This window comes from Euphorbia lathyris, chromosome 7, assembly GCF_963576675.1.
Source record: "Euphorbia lathyris chromosome 7, ddEupLath1.1, whole genome shotgun sequence".
Classification (NCBI taxonomy): Eukaryota; Viridiplantae; Streptophyta; class Magnoliopsida; order Malpighiales; family Euphorbiaceae; genus Euphorbia; species Euphorbia lathyris.
This window is the reverse complement of record NC_088916.1, coordinates 73,655,670-73,677,676: the sequence shown is the minus strand read 5'-3', so window position 1 is coordinate 73,677,676 and position 22,007 is coordinate 73,655,670. Positions and strand designations below refer to the sequence as shown.

The following is a 22,007-nucleotide window of genomic DNA, read 5'->3' as shown; positions in this document are numbered from 1 at the left end:
CCATTCATAGCATTTTTTTTTTTGCTACTGAGATTAAGGAAACTAAATTTTAAAATTAAAATTTTAATTCTAAAAACAAAAAAAAAGAAAAAAAATTGAGCTCGAGATGAGTTGTAAAGAAGAAAATTGATTTTAAATATAGGTATTTAGGAATGAGTCGATTCCACGCCACTTCCATTATTAATGTTTTCCATATTTTTAAAATGTGAATCACTCATTCCTAATTTCTTTAGGATTACTTAATTAATAAAAAGCCTACTCCAAAGAATATTGTCTTTATTATATGCATAGAGATATTATTCTTGAATTTTAATAATTAATGGTATAAATTGTCATATCACATAGAATTATAAAGTCACAAAATCATTTTTAGGTCTTTTTTTTTTGATTTTGATAAATTTAGCCTCTAATATTTAATTTTAACACATTAATTTTTTTTTTGTCATATTAAAATTTAAACATAAAATGTGCGGTTAATAGAACGTTACTCATTTCATTTGCGTTCAAAATATGTGATATCAGATTATCCTTAAAGTGCATGAATGTTACTTCCAAAGACCTGAAAGATAGAAAACAGTCAAATAGGGGGCCGGTGACCGGTAAACCCTCTCTGATACTTAAGCCAATATGGAGAATACAGAACTTAGAAAGAATGTAATAGTATCCAGGTGTTTAGAATTGTGTTCTTGGCGCTATTTATAGACATTTGAGATTGTGTTTGGACACACGTGTCATTATCCGATTGGTTCGGAATCTAAATTCCCGTAATAAGTGACTTTGGCGTGTGTTTAGAGGTCCAAGGTCTTTCCCTCTTTTTGTTTCCGTAGAAGTCCTTGGAGCTCTGAGTAGGCTAGCTAATAACATGAGATAATGGGCTTAAATAATCCTCTTTAGGCCCATTTCATACTATATCAGTGTTGTGATTTGTTGCGAGATTTGAACTCTTGTTCGATCTCTTTTATTAAACGATCAGCGAATTTAGCAGCCCATAGCCTAGCTAAAGCTGTTACTTCTAGTTCTGTTCGTGGTGAGTGGGCCTGTCCACCACCGTTTATTATTGAAGTGTTATCTTCTGATTTAAGTTAATAAAAGTTTTTGTTTGATTAAAAAAAAAGTGTTCGAAGAAGTCTCGTATTAGGAAACGGTCAAAGCTCTAACATCAAATGATGTAGAAAAAGGTTGGGAGGAAAGATTGGCAGTTGGTTTTGAGCCTAATCCAATAAAGAATATTTACAAGCTTGAACTTGATGGATTAAAAACTCTCAAAACATGTGAGAGATGAACCTAATTTCTCAATAAATTCCCTAAAACCAACATAAAAAGGGACAAAAAGAAAAATATATAGGCATAAAATGTATAGGAATAAAATTAGGTGGTGATTATGTAAATAAATAAAAGAAGGGGAATGTGGCATTTCTGTTAATAACTAAAAAGGGGACTGTTGACATTTTTATGAGGAAAAATTACATAGAAATTTATCTTTTAAAAACTATTTACAACTATATCAAATCATAATTTTGGATTATATTAAATTAGTAAAACAGTACTTTTAATATATTTTAAGGAAATTAGACGTCTATAATATATTTTTTAGGGTTTATGATTTATGAAATGGATTCTAAAATTTTTAAATTACGGTGTAAAATCATAATATATAAAAAATAATGATATATAGAATTAAGTTTGGTTATATGACTTAGTATAATTTTGTACTTAATTATGATATTCATGTATTTCACCCTTTTTATAAACAAATAAAAGGAGGATTGATGGCAATACCATAATTAAATGAAAAGGGAGAAGGAAGGCCAACGGCCGCAGGCCGAGCTAGTAGCACGCAAGGAATAGTAAGCTGTTAATAGACCTGTTCATGGCCGAACTGGATCAGGCATAACGAGTTTTTATGTAAAAAGATCATTTCAAGCCTAGTTCAGCCTGCAATTAATTTAGACAGGTTCGGGTTTAAATATCAAATCCCAAATTCATCCCATATAAACCCATTTAAAGAATATACATAATTTTTAATTATAAAATATAAAATTTATAATTAAAAATTAATTATAAATATATAAATTTCTTAATTAATATTAATAAGATGGGCCGGGCTGGGCCTACTCGTGCTATTTTTATTAATCCCAAGTCTGTCAAAAAAATAGACAGGTTTGGTTCGGGCTGGGTCTAAGAGCAATTTTTATTGTCCAACCCGACTTAAAGGACACAGGTTTGGACGGACCGACCCGTAGATAGATCTAATTGCTAATGCATTTTCTTCATTATTTTTGGATTTCTCGCTCTGTTTCTCTTCTGATTCTACCTCCATTTTCTTCATTACATCCATAATTATCTTGTGAACTCCCTGAATATTTTCCAATGAATTAATATCTTCATAATTAAGCAAAGTGGCTTGATTTTCATCTTTTTGATGCTTCTTGATAGTCCATTTCGCATCCCCTTTCGCTTAATAATTTAAACTTAACCCTTTTCCATTCTTCGTTGACTTGATTCTCTCATGTGAATTAGAGTTGTCAATGGGACATGTAATATCTATATTCATTGGGTTACACCATATTAGGAACGGAAAATCCACAATACACATTCTCATAGGGTCGGAGATAGGGAGGAAAATTATCTTTATTCTCGAGAATGGGCAGCGACGATAATAGTTGTCCCTGTCCTATCGGGATTCCCGACCTATTACTATTAAGGTTTTCCATGGAATACCTAAGAATATACCCATTGATATATGATATTATATTATAACATATTTTTTAACATTTACCGATTAATTTCTAACATATTAGTTACACTTTAAATTTAAATATCAATATATTTTGAAGGGTAAACATCCACCGATTATTAGCAACAGCAAACCATAAACAGTAAAAAGATTATTAGCAACAACAAACCGTAAACAATGGCCGAATAAAACACTCTTAAAATGGTGCAAAATCTACAGAAGTAACAGAAAAAGAAGATTTTGATACTGTCAACTATGCAAGTAAAGGATATAAGATTTTGAATTTATTGCCTTCATATGGTTTTTGAATCTATACACACTATCACATATAATTCACAACCTTGCTATTAAAGTTCTTGATTGTATACCTCTAACATGTGAAATCCGGGTGGCTGCCTCGCGAGAGGCATCCGAATAAGCATAACTGAGCGAATCTCTCCGAATATGCTGCTATACATCAACAACTTGACAACTAACAATTTCAGCGGATCTGATATCTCTACAGGCTACAACCTTCCATATCACTGCTTCAGGTTCAACTATTGAAGCAAAAGGCTCATCTGAGGAGGCACCAGAATCCGAAACTGAACTCCATCGCGGAGAGTCTAAGTTGTCGCGTACATCAGCCTGCATAACAACAACTTTATGGTTGCTATCTTTTGCAATGACATGTATCTTTCCATGAAAACTAGCAAGAAGATTAGGAGATTCTGAGTCCGTCGAATCATAAACAGGAACTTTCCCTACAGCAACTTTCCAAGCATCTTCTTTCTGATCATAGACCTTGATCTTAGCATACTCTCGGGAGCTCGATGGATCGAAGGAATATAATTCGTCATCTACAACGATACTCAGCTTTGAACCTGCTTGCCGTGCAGGCCAACCCTCTGCCATCCCAATCGGCATCTCAGCCCACGAATTGGTCTCAGGATCATAAATTTCTCCGCCAGCATCAACGAAAAAGGGCCATGAATACAAACTTTGAGACACATATAATCTTCCCATATATGAAGTCATCCCTGTGGCAATAGGCTTGAGCATGTCTGACCAAAATGCATTTGGTAGCAGTTGAGATTTCGCAAAAGGCATGCTCGGGACTTCTGACCATGTACTCGTGCAAGGATCGAAAACTTCTGCTGACTGAAGAGGTAACAGTCCGCCTCTGAACTGACTAACTCCTCCAACAACATATAGCTTGTTGTTCAAAATGCTCGTCTTGCTATAAGCTCGTGCTTTAGACATAGGAGCAATCTCATTCCATCTGTTGACGACAGGATCATATCGACACACACAACTCGTGGTGGAAGCACGGAGAAAGCCACCGAGCACATACAGGCAGCCGTCAACAGCACCAATTGCACAACCACAAAATGGCATTTGATCAAACGGTTGCTTTTGCCCAAACCAGCTCCTTATAACCTCCGGAATTTTTAAGTGTGGCGCCAAGATGTTCCACAACCGAATCCCAGAAGAACTGATCTTAGATTCTTCTGCATTTACATTGGGGATTGGAGGCAACCTCTGCCATTTTCGGGACAAAGGATCCAAAGCATGCCATGTAAGTTCCTCATCGGCTTTAGTCAATACATAAAGCCACTCCTCGGTCGATCCGAGTTCTTTTCTTAATTGAAACAGCTCATGGCTCATAATTGTTTGCTTCCATTTTTGTGACACCAATCTGAGATTAAAGTAGCAAATTCTCGGTACTTTAGCAAGAATCTGGATTGATAACTCATCAGGAAGACTTGGAATCAATCTCGGGCTTTCGTCATAAGAACTCAAGGATGTCTTTTGCCTCTTGAAGCTGGAATTATTGTATAAGACCTCATCAAATTGGTTTGCCCTATATCTGGTACTAGCCAAGCTCAAAATAGATCCCATTACAAAGAAAAACCTCCCTGGCAAACAATTCCAACTATGGACTTGGAAAAAGCTGAAGAAACCAGAAAAAAATGCAGCCATCTCAGTTTATTAAAGAGAAAGCAGATAAGCACATTAGTTCAAGGAAACTAAATCCATATTTAATTTGGTTTCCGGAAGACGATAAAGGCAGTCTGGTGCACTACGCGTCCCGGTAAGCGAGGGTTCGGGGAGGGATCCCACCACAAGGGTGTATTGGGGGCAAGCCTTCCCCAGCTAATTTTTTTGGCAATGAGCCGCTCTAAGACTCGAACCCATGACCTCTCGGTCACACGACAACAACATTTACCGGTCCAGAAGATGATCAAGTAACAAAATATGGAAAAAATACAAAATTAGCTCTATGATTATTGGCAAGATTTAAGTAAACCGCGCAATGCTAGTAATATAGACTCCATTAACGGCAGATGATAACAGAAACCTGTTTCCCTTTAATTTGGTTTCATGTCTATAAGTCATGGAACCGATTGAACCTCGACCGTTTGATCCAAGAACCGATTGAAAAAAGTTTAAACTATAGGTAAAGCCCAATTATAGCTCTTATATTAATCTCCGACACCACAAACCTCAGTGCTTACATTGCACAGTTTTATAGGTGGAGTCTAAATCTATTCGCTCCCAATAACCAAACAGCTAAAGTTGTACCTTGTTTCTTCAAAATATGAAGTGATTTGACTTTCCTAAAATCATCCCATCAATCCATGTACTCATGGTTTCAGATTGCAGAACATCTCAGTATTTTCTCCAAATAAATTCCCTAAAATCGTCGATGGCATTAAAGAAAAACAGCAATTCCAATCTAATACAGATGTCCCTAGATCTTCCACAAAAATGACCACCCATTTCTATAGTTTGGCTGAAAACAGTAAGTAATCGTAAATTTCAATTCTCAGTCATCAAATCAATAAGAAGCTCAATTTAGGCAAGAAAAATCAAATCTATTGACTCTCGGCTCTAAATTCCGAGGGAAATCAAGTTAAACAGCAAAACCCAAGCAGATCAGTGATCGCCATAGCAAAAAAAGGATGTTTGAATTGAAGATATTTTACCTGTTGGAAGCGGAATCAATAAGAGGGACGCATCAAACGTAAATTGAAGAATCTGTCTGCAAGTTTCTACTCTGTTCAGTGTTTATAGATGGGGAATTTTTTCAAATGGTCCAGCTCCGATGATGATCGAATGAGTTGATTACATTTATATTAATTAACCCTTAATTTGTTGGATAGAACTCAATTTTAGACTTTTCTTTGTCCCCCACAAAAAAAAAAAAAAAAAAAAAAAAAACACTCAATTTTAGACTTGTAAGAAATACTCCTTTTTTCCAGAGAGAACATTTATTTGACCCCTTAACTTATAATTTCAAAATCAATATTAAAAGTGGATTGCTATTTGTCGCCCCTATTTTACTTACCGTCGCCTCCTGTTTGACATTTTTGCCCTTTTCATTTTTCATTCAAAAAAGTGAAATTCTCTCAACCGCGAAGAACAAAACGAAGAAAAATCATGCCTCCAAAACAAGGAAAAATAATTGAACATCTAAGTTTCGTATTTACCAATAATCTGAAATTTAACGAATTGAACTTAAAAAGAAATTTGTTTTTGGTTGAATTTGCTCTAAACGGATAGCCCATACGGTCCGGTCCATGGACCGGTAGCATGAACTACCCTATTTTACCTAGGCAAAACGGGTAGGCTTAGGTAAAAACGGGTGGGCTACCCGTTTTCCTTTAGGGAAAACGGGTTTATTTATTTATTTTTTTAATTATAATAAATATTTATTATAGATAAATTATGTATTGATTGGAAATAAAAAATAAAAAATACGTATTGAAGTGTCCAATTAATTTTTATTTGGTAAATTATATTTATTTACCTTTTAGAACGTAAATTTAATTATACGTAAATTATGTATTGACTGGATAGAAAAAACGTATATATAAATTATTGATTGGAAATAAAAAATACGTAAATTATGTATTGCACGCGTTAATACGTAATTTATCTATAATTAATATTTATTATAATTAAAATAAATAAATCCATTTCCCTAAAGGAAAACGGGTGGGCTACCCGTTTTGCCTAGGCAAAATAGGGTAGTTCATGCTACCGGTCCATGGACCAGACCGTATGGGCTACCCGTTTAGAGCAAATTCAACCAAAAAAAAAAATTCTTTTTAAGTTCAATTCGTTAAATTTCAGATTATTGGTAAATATGAAACTTAGATGTTCAATTATTTTTCCTTGTTTTGGAGGCATGATTTTTCTTCGTTTTGTTCTTCGGGGTTGAGAGAATTTCACTTTTTTGAATGAAAAATGAAAAGGGCAAAAAATCTCAAACATGAGGCGACGGTAAGTAAAATAGGGGCGACGTATAGCATTAGATGAGCAAAAATTATCGTATCCTATTGGAAAAATTACAAAATTGGATCAAATGGAAAACTCATTTACATATTTAGTCTAATTATCCAACACATTATAAATCTAGACTATTTATTTGTGGCTTTCCCAAAATACCCTAAACCGTTCATCTTCCCCCTTTCTTTCTATCGTTTCATCTTCCCCCTTCCGTTCTTTATATTGTTCGAACGGAATCCATTTTTTCATTATCATGTCTCTACTTCCTCTCTTTGTCTCTTTGTGCTAATCAAAAGCATGGTTCTTCATCTTCATGTTTTTTCTTCCTCTCTTTTTGTGTGAATCGAAGACATCGTTATTCGACGTTCTTATGCATTTATCATATGTTTATTATCGATTTCAATGGAAAAAAGCGGAAAGAATATAAGTATCTACTGTATTTCTGCGTTCATCTTCCTCTCTTTCTAGAAAATGGCTTCGCATAACCAATTTGCTTCGCATTTTGTGAAGCCTGCGAAGCAAAATCATCATCTGAAATAGTATTTTCTCTAGAAAATAACTTCGCATAATGAGTTTGCTTCATATTTTGCGAAGCCTGCAAAGCAAAATCATCCTCTGAAGTATTATTTTCTCCAGAAAATGACTTCGCATACTTCACGGTTTCACAATGTGCGAAGCAAAATCATCAATTTCAGGTTGTATTTCTCTTCACAGACTTCGCAGTTTCGTTTTCTGCGAAACATTTCTTTCATTATTTCCCTAAAATGACTTAATTTTTGTGAAGGTTGAATACAAATGCATCAAATTCAAGTATCCGTTTAGTTTGAATACAAAGGCATCAATCACAGTGAGGGATGATTAGGATGTGATGAAGAAAGTGAAAACCAAATGTTCTAGTTATTTTTGCTTCTGAACTTCCTCCCAAATGTTCTAGTTTCTTTTGTTTCTGAACTTCCTCCCAAATGTATTGGAAGCACTTCAATTAGGGTTTACTGTGGTACACTGGTGCTCATTCCATTGGTGATGTTTAAGGTTTAGAGTTTGAATTATTATTGCAATCTTGTTATAAATTTTGATAATGTTATGTTTTTTTTATGTCATTTTGATATACATGTTGTTTACTTGTGTAAAGGCAAATAACAAAATATACCACTTCGCATTCCCCAAACTGAAAAATCATGAGCAAAAACTGTGAAAGTAAATACTACTCAATACATGAATTTTCTTCGCAGTTTGCAAAAATTGCGAAGAAAAACTCATTCTTCGAAGTAGTATTTCTCTTCGTAGGCTTCACAGTTTGCGAAAATGAGAAGTAAAATCATATGCTCCTGGGAAAAACGTAAAAAATACTAAAAAAACGGAGTGTCAAGTTCACAAGAAGATTTTTTTTATGTATATATGAGTTGATAATTAAAAATGGAGTGTCAAGTTCGTAAACTAAGAAAGAAACAAAGAGAGAATAAAGGAAGAACAAGAAATTTCTAAGTTATTATATATATATGAATGACATTTTGGGAAAGTCACAAATAAATAATCTAGATATATAATATGCTAAGCAAAGAGGGCGAGCCTTGGCGCAACGGTAAAACGTTGTTGTCGTGTGACCAGAGGTCACGGGTTCGAGTCTTAGGGGCGGCCTCTTGCCAATTGCCCCCAATACACCCTTGTGGTGGGACCCCTCCCCGGACCCTCGCTCAGCGGGGACGCGTAATGCGACTGGGCCGCCCTTTTTTTTTTTTTATAATATGCTAGCAATTGGTCTAAATATGTAAATGAGCATTCCATTTGATCTAGTTTTATAATTTTTCTATCCTATGATTAGAAACTATGACTATTTGATGTAATAATCTTTGTATTGGTTAAAATATGTTTAGGAAAAATTCAACCGAATGATTTTTGATGAGGACGTAATTGATGATTTTTGTTTAGGATGAGGATTCAAATTGATGATTTTTACTTAGTTCAGAGACCGAATTAATGATTTTTATAATTTAAAATCCTAATTGATTTTGAAGTTTTAGTTTGAAGAGCAAAACGGGTGTTATAGTTTTTGTATTTAAAAAAAGGAAAAAGTACGAAAAAAATGTCTATGGTTTGCTCAATTTGTAAATAAAGGCCTGTGGTTTAAAAATTTACAAGTAAAAAGCTGTGGTATATTATATTTATAAAACAAAGTATTACAATTACATAGTTAAATTCTGATTACAAAAAAAAAAATATTTTTATCTTAAAACAATTATTCTTACATAGCATCAAGACATAACCTCCGGAAAAAAAGCTTCCTAAATCGAAACAATAAATAATATGGTGAAATTTTATGTCTTTTACTAATCTGACAGTTTATGAACTAAATTGATATTTAAATTAATTCTATACAGTTGTAATTTGACATTGAGATCTGTGTTTTATCAATATATAAATGTAATTGAAAAAAATTAAAAAAATGCTCTTAATTATCATCAATTACTTAAAAATTTAATTTTAAATACTTTATTTTGTAAAAAAAAAATACCACATATCTCTATTTGCAAGCTTTTAAACCACAAATTTCTATTCGCAAATGAGACAAACCAGAAGCATTTTTTTCATACTTTTTTTTTTTGGATAAACAAACTTGTATTAATAACCAAGGAAATAAACATCATCCTGAATACATTATTTAAAAACAACGATGTATCACGTGTGTCTATTACGAGAAATTATACGGTGCTAATGTAGTTCCAACTAGATTAATTAGTTGGAACTTATAACTAATTAAAATAAGTCAAGTGTATTCATTAATGCAACTAAGAAAGAGTTCACATCAAATTAAAACTCTTTGCTGCGTAAAACCCCAAACCTAAAGCTAATGTATTTGTCAATCTCGTGCGCATCCCATCTTTCCTTTAATCCTCTGCTACCTAATTACCAGCCATCATCATTCATTCATAGAGATCAAATAATAGTTCTATATCGGTAAATCATCATTGGTAAGTTTTTCAATAGAATTTCATCTTTTTCTTTCCAAGTTCTTTTAGCTTTTTATAATAAAAGGGAACAATAATTATATGACACTTAAGTGTAATTAATTTCTCTTTATTTGGAAAATAAAAAAGTAATAGCGATTTGTTCCAATTAAAAATTTATGACCCTTAATTCTTGATTAATTACATGCTTTTGTATTTTAATTTTATATTTTAGAATTGCTTGTGCCATTGATAATGACTTCATTTATAAAAGAGCTATGGCAAGAGTAATATACAAATTAGTTAATTAAGAAAAATAAATATTGCTCTTTTTTCAATATATTTTTGACAATTGATCAGCTTATCAATAAAGAAATTTGAGTCTCAATTTTATATAGATAGGATAATATTAAAATTGATTATATGTACCTTTATAAATAATACTAAATCTTACTCTCATGTTTTTGGTACATTTATTATATTATAGTGTATATATGTTCTTTGAATTCCAATTTTTCTTTTGTTTTCTTTTTTTGTTGGCAGAAGTTGCATTTTAAATTTTTACATCTCACAATATTATATCCAATTAACTTTCATATTTTCGAAATGTATATTCGGGATTCTGATTTCGCTACTTCAGTTCGTTGATGAATCAATCAATTGTTTTCAACAAACAGACATTTAAAGTTCTCGTTTATTCTTCACAAACCGTGGCAGCTATCGGTCATATACCAAAGTTCAATGGAAAATATAAAAGGTACCATTTTTATTTGTAGATCTTTTTGTATGTTATTAGTATAATGATTATTATTTTTTTAATCATAGATAATAATGAAAATGAAGACAATATGTTAATCGAGGAAGAGAATAATTTGCATATTATTCGCAATGATCAATTTAATGACAATTTGATGGGATTGGCCTCACAAAATGAGGATGAGGCATATAATTTGTATAATGATTATGCTATTCGGAAAGGGTTTAATATTAGAAGACATACACATAGATATCGGGCTGGGACTAGGGAGGTTTTGATACGTATATTTTGTTGTTCTAAACAAGGTTATAGTACAGCAGATCCTAATAGTACAAGACATCGTAGCACAATGGAAACTCGGACGGGATGTGAAGCAATGATACGATTTTCAGTTAAAAATGGTTTATGGGAAGTGACCAAATTTATTCAAAATCATAATCATGAGCTCGCATTGCCTTCTGAAGTTCATCTCTTAAGATCTAATAGGGATGTGACTGTTGACAAAGGGAAAATTATTGACACAATGGTTAATTCAGGAATAAGCACAAAAAATGTTTATTCGTACATGTCAACTGAGGTTGGGGGTAGTAAGTTTGTTGGTTTCACAAAAAGAGATTGTTATAATTATGTGAACAAGCAGAAGATTGTATTAATTGAAGCAGGAGATTCTCAAAGTTTAGTTAATCATTTTAAACTTAGACAAACTGAGGATGCAATGTTTTTTTACACTATTTAAGTGGATCAAGAAAACAGAATGACAAACTTTTTTTGGAGAGATGGAGGTAGCATGCATGATTATGATTCATTTGGAGATGTTGTTATTTTTGATACCACATATCATACAAATAAATATAATTTGGTTTGTGCTCCTTTTGTTGGGGTTAATCATCATTGGCAAAATATAATGTTTGGTTGTGCATTTTTACTTGATGAGACAACTGAATCTTTTATATGGTTATTTACGTCATTTTTGGAGTCAATGGGGGGGGGGGGGGGGGGAAGCACCCAAAACAATTTTTACAGATGAAGATCAAGCTATGGCTAATGCAATTAAAGAAGTTTTTCCACATACAAGCCACAAGTTATGCTTATTGCACATAGCAAAGAATGCATCATCTCATTTGGGAAGTTTCAATTCTAACAAAGAATTTCGAAAGTTATTTTATGAATGTTTGATGCATTGTGACTCAGAACTTGAGTTTGAAGATACTTGGGAGAAATTGATGGATCGATTTGAAAGTTTAAAAGATAATAGTTGGCTTCGTCGGTTGTATGAGAAACGAAAGAAATGGTGCACATGTTTAAATAAGGATTGTTTTTCGGCGAAAATTAAATCCTCACAACGAAATGAAAGCACCAATAGTGTTTTGAATGGTTTGGCAAAAAAAACTACTTCATTGACCAATTTTGTACTTGCATTTGAGAAATTGATAGCAGGTTGGCGTGAAGGTGAAGCATCAGAAGACTTTCATTGCAAACAAGGTATTCCTTTAATCAAAATAAAAAATAGCAGTATATTAAAGAGTGCAGCAAGAGTTTATACACTCAGGATGTACAAGATATTTGAGGATGAGTTTTTGAATGGGATAGCAAAAACTTGGAGGGAAGTTTCATCACATGAGAATATATGCACTTTTGAGGTAATTGGTGAAGAAGGGAAAGATTCTAAAACTCGAATAGTGGTATTTAATGCAGATACAATAGACATTAGTTGTAGTTGTAAGAAATTTGAGTCTATGGGTATAATTTGTTCTGATGCATTACGAATTCTCATTGTGAAAAATGTGAAGATGATACCTGAAAAGTACATGTTTAAGAGGTGGACTCGAAGTGCAAAAGCAAATGTGATTAAGTTCATGGAGTCAGGAGAATCAAGCAAACGTGTTATTCAAGAGACTGAAACTATATTTCGAAATCACTTAATGTCTCGTGCATATAATGTCTTTGTTAGAAGTCAACGACTTGAGACAACAAGAAAAATTTGTAAAGATGCATTGGCTAGAATTGAGATAGAAGTTGAGCGTGAACTGGAAAAATTAAACTTGGAAGCTGATCAGAATGATGATAAAGTGAAGACCGACCTTTGTTGTGATAATAATAATGTTGCGATTTTAAATCCTCCGCGGGTTAAGCCAAAAGGAGTTGGGAACGCAAGATTGAAGGGACACTTTGAGAAAAGAAAAACAAGAGCAAAAAAAGGATCACAAAAATTAGGTATGTTTTCTTATACTAATAATAATCTCTACAATTGGATATTTTTGTTATATGTGTGCTAATAATTTATTGTTCTAAATTTTTAGTTAAACAAAAAGCTATTGACACGGAGGATGTTCTAACTCAACCAATAGAAATTTTCTAAAGATTGGTTGTATCCTCACATGTGAAAGTATTGACTAGAAACATAAATGAATTATTTTATAATGTTTGGCCTTATATAGTTTAATTTATTATTATTATTATTATTGATGAAATAGTTTAACTAATTATTAATTATATTGTTTTTATAGAGTTTGTTTACTTCTAGCATGTCTCTTGAGAATATCTCTTCATCTACTACATTGCCATTTTCAATGCAAACAGTGAAACAGGTACATGTAAAGTTTTCAAAATTTTACTTGTTTAAATATATATACTATATTTGCTAATATTTTTGTGATATTTTTTGTAGAACATTCAATATAACTATAATGATATTGAATCAAATATGTCTTTTACATCCATGATGCAAAATATTAATCATACGACTAATTTCAATCAAGTAAGTATTTAAACTTTGTGATAATTTTACAAGTATCCATATTTTTTAAACTAACTATTAATTTTTATTATAGGAATCAATTTCAAGTCTGCAAAGAAAAAAGTAAATGAACATGAGAGTCAAGGTGAGAGTTAGACTCGTAACTTGAATTGAATTGTTTAATTGCTTCAATTGAGCTTTGCTAATATGTGTTTTGTTCTTTTTATTTGTTTACATGTGGAAGAAGAAATATATAACACACATGTCAAATGAGTACCCCTAAAAGATAATTAATGTGCTGCGATTTCTTCTTTGTAGATTCAAGTGTTTCTGCACTACAAATTGATTCTTGAAAACTTAACTAGCTAGCTTTGACTTCAATTACACAAGGGATAACGTGATTGAAGTGGAGCCTTTCCTGTCAGCATCTCAAGAAGCAGAACCCCAAAACTGTAGACATCTGATTTATGTGTAGGCTCCCAAATTTCAATCGCTTCTGATGCCCGAGAACCTAAGCTCCGAGTTGGAGTTGCAGGAATGTTCATAATAGGAGCCATGCCCAAATCTGATCGTGATCTTGGGTTAGGAGGACATTTGAGGCCTTGATTTTCCATGAGTCAATTTCAGACCGCCTGAATGCAGGTGCATAATGCCCCGAGCCGTTCCAATCTAGTGGAGTTCTTCCACCTTGCCTATTTCATGTCATCAATATAAAGATCAAGCTCAAGAACAAGAACAAGCAAGTTTCAGAAAAATATCACTCAGGTTTAAAATTATACCATGCAGAAGTGTTGACAAGCTGCCATTTTGGATATAGTCATAGACTAGAAGCTTCTAATCCTCGGAGTAATAATAAGCACCGAGTACGACTACATTCGGGTGCTGACTAACCCGTCCTACTATCTCCATATGCTGCTCGAAATTCCTCTTCCCCGACACCACTTCCTTCAACCTTTTTCACTACTACAGTCGTTGATTCCTCCAAGACAGCTTTATATGTTGTGCCATAGCTATCCTTTCCAAGCACTTCAGCATAGAAAAATTCAATATACAAAGTTAATAAATCCTCAAGATTAGTTCATAACATAATCCATGAAAGTAATTTCATATACCAAAAAAATTAATGCTTATCATGGTAGATAGTATCAAATTTGACTCAATTCAAATTAAGAATATATATTGGGCATTTATAGCATAGAAAAAATGTTCACTTTTCCCTTTAAAGATAAGAAATGACCTAGAAAATGAGATTATTGCACTAAAAAATTTCAGCAGTACCAAAAACAAAAGGATAAAAGGTTATGTCCAGGAACAAATATTGAAATAGATAAGAATATGTTGAATACCCAAAAATTTCAGCAGTACCAAAAACAAAAGGACAAAGAATTTCATAATATCATACCTCTAATAATAGGAAAGCAAAAGAGAAATTATGAAGTAAAATTTTACCTAGTCCCTAGTAAAGAAAACGACATTGGAACGGGTGATGCAGAGCTACATTGGTGGTCTGAAGTCGCCGGATCTGTACCGGAAAATATCTATTTCGCGGTAGTTTCCCAAAACCACCGTAAATCCCCATTTCTCAAGACCCGAGATGCCAAGATCAGATTTTACCTAGAGAAGATAAACCCCTGAAATTCCTTAGACGTCGGAGATATACGGCACTGCCGATCCTTACCCAAGCCACAATGAGGTAACGAGGGTGGTTTTGGCAGATGAAGAACCGCAAACGAAGAAACATAGAGAATGATTTTAATTTTAGATTTTTTAACTTTTCAAATTTTTTCTTTTTCTTTTTCATTTTTCGCCCATACATTTGGCTTATTTTAATTAGTTACAAGTTCCAACTAGATAATCTAGTTGGAACTACGTTAGCACCATATAATTTCTCGTCTATTACAGGAAAAAAGAATTGACACGCCTTTTCAATTAAGGAAATTTAACCAACGTATTTAATATAATTCTAAACTAAAATTTCCTGTTTTCTCACAATTTTTTTTCCAAGTAATCCATTGTTTATCAAGAAAAAAACAAACGTTTCTACCGCTAAAAACAACTGGTCCGGCTAGAATTTAACTCATTTATTTATTTTACAAGAAACAAAACAGTTTTATTAAAAAAAGTGATTAGGGAGTGACTAAACATATATTAACTTCAACAATATTTTTTTATATTCACATTTTTATTTATTATTAAAATGATTAAGTATTATTATATTTATTAATAGTGAAATGAAAGACTACTTAATAATAAATTAATAATAAAAAATGAAATAAAGAGACACTGTGAGGACCTCAATAATAGAGAGGATATTGATACTTTTATGGATTTGATGAGTTATTAGTAGGCTGTTTAATTGATTTTTAATTGGGTCTTTTACATAAAAGACATAAATAGTAATAATATTTATAATTTAATCATTAGTAGTAATTTAATTTATAATATATCAGAAATATTAAAACTATTTAAAAAGTGTCAGCAGTTAAGTAAAATATGAATTTCGAAATTGCTAGCTTTTAGGGATCAGTTACTTATAGAAGTGATTTATTTAATGTGATAAAATTCAAATTATTTTTTGATATTGTTGTAAATAATTTTTCAAACCTGAATTTCTGTGTAAATTTCCCTTTTTAATTCTCTTTTCTCAAATTTTAACTTAAGAGCCCAACAAAGTTGTTGGGCTCTTAAGTTAAAATTTGAGGAAAAATAGTTAAAATCGAACTTCAACTGCATCTTAGTGACTACTAAAATCACTAAGAGCCTTTTTTTTACCATCTCTATTATTGAGGAGCTCCTAGTTTATCCTTATTTTATTTTTTTATTAATAATTTATTGATGAAGCATATGAAGAATGACCCATCAGGTCATAGACCTCGGACCCACGATGTTAGTTGTCATCGGGTCCGGACCCGCCCCCTTTACCCAGACTAGGGGCACTTAGCCTATAACAACTCTGCATGACGATCGATCTCAACTCCATGGGCAAACCTATAAATACTCCCCAACCACAACCTTACAAGGGAACTTTTTCTCTCTCTAAGCACTTGGAATTTATCTCTCTACATACTTCTCTTACTAACTTTAGCATCAGAGTGTATACAGGGGACCGCTCCCAGCGCAGGTTGACCTTCGAGTTACGACAAGTCCGACTCCTCAATATTTGGTGCGGTGAACATGGACAAGAACATTCTTAAAACTCTTCACCTTCTTTTTTCTTTTTCTTCTCTCCCAACAAGACATGGCCGAAATCCCCTAACTAGTAGAGCCCACTCCCACTAGGAAAATCATGGGGCCCAACCAACCTCCCCAACAGCAAGAAATGGAGGCAACAGCTAGCTGCCTCAACTTCACAGACGAAGCCACTGTTAGTTCCTCCACGGACATTGTCCCATCGGCTAAACTCCTGAAGACGTTGTAGCAGTTTCAAGCAGCCCAAAAGCAATTAGGCTGAGGCCCAGCGGTGGATGTTGGCCGCATAAATGGCCATAATGGAGGACAACAAGCGAATCTTGGAATTTCTCCAGCTCAAACACCCACCAGCACCTCAAGCAGTCGCTCTCAGTCCGGAGGAGGCCATCACCCGCGAACAGGAGAATAGCCAACCCCATTAATCCCAATAGCTTCGCCTTTCCGCAAAAGCGAACATGATGATTGGGAAACCAAATTCTAGCGCTTCATAGAAAAAAAAGGCCTTAGGAGGCGTTGTGGCAGGAATCATTGTTGAAACACCTTTCCACATGATTTTGATTTGATAAAATTATTTAAGTTAATCCCATGATTAAAAAATTAAATTTAAGTGCTTTGATTTAATTGTACTAATGAGTTTGTTCAATGTTGAGTAAGTTAAGTAACAAGAACAGGAACTAAAAGTCTATAAGAGAAAGACAAGACAAAGTCAGCAAAAGCAAGTCACACAGCAGAAGCTGAGTAGAATGCAACTCAGCTTTGCGAAAGAAATGTCTTCTTCAGAAAAGCTTGAAGGTGAAACCGCTGAGTCAAGCTGAGTAAGTCGTCAGGTCAGCATCAATGATCCGTCAACTTGGAAGACAAGGTCTGACAAATTTCTGAAACAAATCAGAAGCCTCGGAAATCTATTTTGAAGATCTTTTCGAGAAAGAGCATGGACCATCTGACTTTTGCTAGAAGACAAACCTGGCTCCTGTCTAAAACAGAAGACAGGATTGGCCTGCAGCTCTGAAAGCTGACCAAGTGATGACGAAAGGAGACCGTTTCCCCACAACGGCTATGTCGGAATTCAAATCATTGGCGCCCCAAAGATCACTATAAAAAGGCCAATTCATTACTTGGATTATACACAAGACATACAGACAGACAAGCAAATCTTCACTAAGTCAATTCATTTGCAAAATCCAAAATAAAAGATGTCTGAAAAGAAAAAGCAAGCTCTTACACCAAACTCCAATCATTGTGTAAAAGTCTAGAGTGATTTTATTCATCTAAAGTGTTCTTCATTAAGTGAGAACAATTCTTGTATCATTTGTAAAAGGTTAGAGGAGCTGAGTACTCGGTTATAGTACTCAGTGTTGGTCCCGTGTGATTAGTTCCAAGGGGGGGGGGGTTAGGAACGAATATAACTTTTTCGTTTTAATTATGCTGACTTAATATAATTCTTTGAGTTTCACAACTCAGTTTTGGTCAGCACGGCCGAGTGATGCGTAAGACGACTTTAGTCAGATACTAACTAGAACTGTTTTACTTGAGAGTTGGGAAATGACACTTTTGTGGTCAGCTTCCAACTCAACACTCTGATTTACTCAGTGTCAGCTTAAACAATTTATATACTGAGTAAATATAGCAAGCAACACATACAGATATATATTGACAGAGAGTTAGAAATTACTCAGCACGACTTATCCTGGTTCGGCCTCTCCGCCTACATCCAGTCCCCAGAATTCCTCCGGGCTTTTTCAATCCAATACTGAGCTCTTTAAAGGTAGAGCACAAACCGTTTACAAGACAGTTGAATATGCAAGAGTACCGTCCTCTATTCGTCTACTCAACTCCCACTAAGTGCTATAACCGAACACCTAGATTTCTCTACTGCTGAGTACTTAAAACCGAGTACTCAGCACAACTCTCTCAATTTTACAATTGATACAAACTTGTTCTTTTTCAGAAAAAGAACACTTTAGATGATTACAAAATCAATCTAGCTTTTACACAGAAATGGAAGTTTGGTGTAAGATCTTTTTCTTGTTTTGATGTGCTTTGTATGTATGCTCTTCTCTTGTACTTTCGGCCAAGGATCCAAGAAGTGTACTTGTCCTTTTATAGTTGAAATCTGAAGACACAATCATTTGAATTCGGATCTATCCATTGAATTCAAACGGCTCTTTCTTCCGACATTGTTCTGGTCAGCTTCAGATTTGCAGGCCAATCCTGTCGTCTGAATTCCGCAGGCACCAGGCTTATCTTATTCTCGCAGGTTTGTCTTCTAGTGCAGGTTTCGTCATTTAGCCAGCGGACATTTGACCCATACGTCTCGAAACTGTATCCATGCATAATTCCAAAGCTTCTGAATTGGTGCAGATCACTGTCGGATCTTGTCTTTTAGCAAACGGATAATTGGTGCTGTCCTTAAAATCATTCAGCATGACTTTGATAGCCGTTGTCTTTTGATTGTTACCAATTCCGATACTGAGTTGCCTTTCACTCAGCTTCCACAGTCAGCTTCGTTCTGCAAGATATAGTTCCGAAGAAGACTTCTCTTTTTTTATGCTGAGTTGCTTTTCACTCAGCTTCTGTGATCAGCTTTATTTGTAAGCTTCGGTTCTGAAGAAGACTTTCCTTCTTTCGTACTGAGTTATTCTTTACTCAGCCCGTGCTATGTTGTCATGCTGACTATGTTCTGTCTTAATTTGATTCCTGTTCTTAAATATTTTTTATACTCAACATTGAACAAGCGCATTAGTACAATTAAATCAAAGCACTTAAATTTAATTGTCTTAATCATGGATTAACTTAAATAATTTTGTCAAATCAAAATCATGTTGGAAAGGTGTTTCAACAAACTCCCCCATTTTGATGTTGGCAAAATTATGGAACTCAGTTTTGAAATTCCCCATGATTGAATTGCCTTACATTCTTCTGAAATTACTCCCCCGTAAGGGTTGCATCTATTATCTTAACTTAACTCTAAACCTTTTAAGATTTAATCGAGTAAAAGGTAAGACATGCCTATACTGACTTAGTTCAATTCTAGACCTTCCAAGATCTAATTCAGGTAAGCCTAGGCCAGCTTTCAGAAGAGGTCAATACTTGGAACATGAATTTACTTAGTTTGATACACGGTCAGTTTAGGTATCAGAGAAATTATATCTATGAATTTATGTATCAGAGTAAATGTGTGTTGAGAGTTTCATGCATGTTCCTTTCCATTGTTTGTTCATTTAAGACATTTAAGTAAGCATCATATGTAGATAAGTCAGTTTAAAAGGATGCTTAAAATAGATAGATGGTTAGTCAGCATACAAAAAATAGAAAACACCAAAAACAAATACTACAAGTCAAGTTCTAATGACTAGTCTATTTCTTTCTGTTGACTTGGGCTTGGTGGGAAGGATTAACTTTGCCTTTTCCATTGGCATTTCTTTGTTGCTGCTGACTACTAGATGCTTCTACTGCTTCCCCTGATGTGTGCTGAGTTCCATCAGCTTGTTCTTTCTCCCCCGTTTTGCCAGCATCGGGCGGAGGAGGAATGAAGGTGTCATTCAGAACAGCACGAGTCAATCTCACTGAGTACGCCTTAAGTTGTTTCGTGCTCTCCCTGAGACCGTCGAAGACAGGAACGCCATCGTCTATAATGGATCCGGGGAGTCGAATGGATGCACTAAGCATACTGAGAATATATTCTTGTGATTTCCCAATCCAGGTCAGCGTGTCAGTCAGCCTAGCATAAGCTTGATGATACATTTTGAGCAAGGCTGAATCGTAGAACTGACGTTGAGCATTCGTGTGGCGCACATGTTTGAAGGTGGCTTGGGAGTATTGCAGGATTTCATTTGTTTTCACCAATTCAGTATCCATCTCTTCCTTACTCAAGTTGAGTAGACGGATAATTTGCTCGATTGAACACTGGGAAGAGGAGAAAATTAGCGCACAAGTACCGGTCAGCTCAGAGTGTAGCTTGGTGAAGTGGTGGTCAACCTCAATAAAGGTAGCATATCTCGTGTTTAATGCAGACAGAGCATTTATTTGGCCATGGAGGGAATCCATGTGATTCACCATCATTAACTGCAGTTCAGCCAGCTTCATTATGGAGTCTTGCTTGGGTTGTTGAGATTGAACAGTTGTCATGACACTCACAAGATCTTTGAGACCCTTGATCTCATTCAGGAGCTGAGTAACAGAAGAAAGTTGTGTTGACTCAACATTAACGAACCCAGCAGCATCGGCATGAGAGGGAGTCAAATCTGGGAGAATGGATTGAGCTGAGTCAATGATTCGATGCCCAGACTCAGTAGCATTTAGGTAGGCATAAGTTGCCTCGGGAGTTCGCTCAGCGGCCGGTATTTGAGTAGGTTGCTTTCCAGTACCAGATGGGCCAGCATGATCAACAGCTGGACTTTTGTTCAGATCAGCAGCAGGGACTGACTGTTCAACATTCTGCGTTTCAAGATTAGGAAGAGGTGGATCGGCAGAAATATTGACCTGCTCAGTATCATTCTGAAGTTGAGTTGGTGCAGGAGGAGTTACTTCAGAACTTACATGGACAGGATTTTCCTTTGCTTGCTCACCTTCTGGAGCAGCTTGAACTTCGAGCTCTTGCTCGGCAGAGATTGGATTTTCAGGAGTCTTGGCTTGTTCCTCAGTATGAGTAATAGAGGCTTGCTTTTGTGTGAATTGATCCGGAGTTGGCTTTATGACGGAGGAGAAGAATTCGTACTGAAGTCCAGTTAGGTCAGTAATTGGTTCTCTAAGTGGAGAATCAGCCAATAGGTCTAGGGATTTGGACTTGTAAGCTTTGCGTTTAAAACGCTTTTCAGAATTGACCGTTCTGGTTGGAGGTGAGGGGTCAGCAGCAATTGAATCAAGAGACTCAAATGAAGAGTTGAGCTCTAAGGCAGCATTAAGGCTTCTCACAGCTTGAACTCTAATTGTTTGGTCAGCTTGTAGTTCAGTTGGCTCAGCATCAACTGACTTGGTCTGCCCAGCAGCAACATCCTTAGCTTGCTCATCATCAACACTCACTGTTTTCTCAGCACCAAGCTGACTTCCGAAATTTCCCAAGTCATCTTCCTGGTCAACATGGGTTTTCTCAATGTCAATCTCTTAACTTCTCACGAAGTGGGAATCATCGGAGATGACGAAATCAAGAGGGGCAGCATCAATGGGACTCAGACCAGATGTTCTTCTCTTCTTTCTTAGAGGTGTCTCATGAGTTTCCTCTTTCTCTTCTTCCTCAGGCTCAGCAGGCCTTTTTCCTGCTGACTTGACTTGCTCAACAGCAGCCTTCTGCACGCTAAATACAATCCGAATTTTCTTCGGGGCAGTATTGATGTCTTTAGCGGCTTGGTCAGCTTTCCGCTTTTTATC

General features: G+C 34.9%; 1 protein-coding gene across 1 annotated transcript; it reads right to left on the bottom strand.

Moving 5' to 3' along the window:
• Window positions 1-2,908: 2,908 nt before the first annotated feature.
• Window positions 2,909-5,883, bottom strand: LOC136200792 (F-box/kelch-repeat protein At1g22040). Its single transcript, XM_065991248.1, has 2 exons — window positions 5,707-5,883; window positions 2,909-4,670 (listed from the first exon to the last, which is right to left on the bottom strand). The coding sequence occupies exon 2, from the start codon at window positions 4,616-4,618 to the stop codon at window positions 3,188-3,190; it is 1,431 nt and encodes a 476-aa protein (XP_065847320.1). The 5' UTR covers window positions 4,619-4,670; window positions 5,707-5,883; the 3' UTR covers window positions 2,909-3,187.
• Window positions 5,884-22,007: the final 16,124 nt, after the last annotated feature.

What these genes read in the sequence shown, in the direction of transcription:
- LOC136200792 (XM_065991248.1), bottom strand. Translation starts at nt 4,618, where the DNA reads ATGGGATCTATTTTGAGCTTGGCTAGTACCAGATATAGGGCAAACCAA.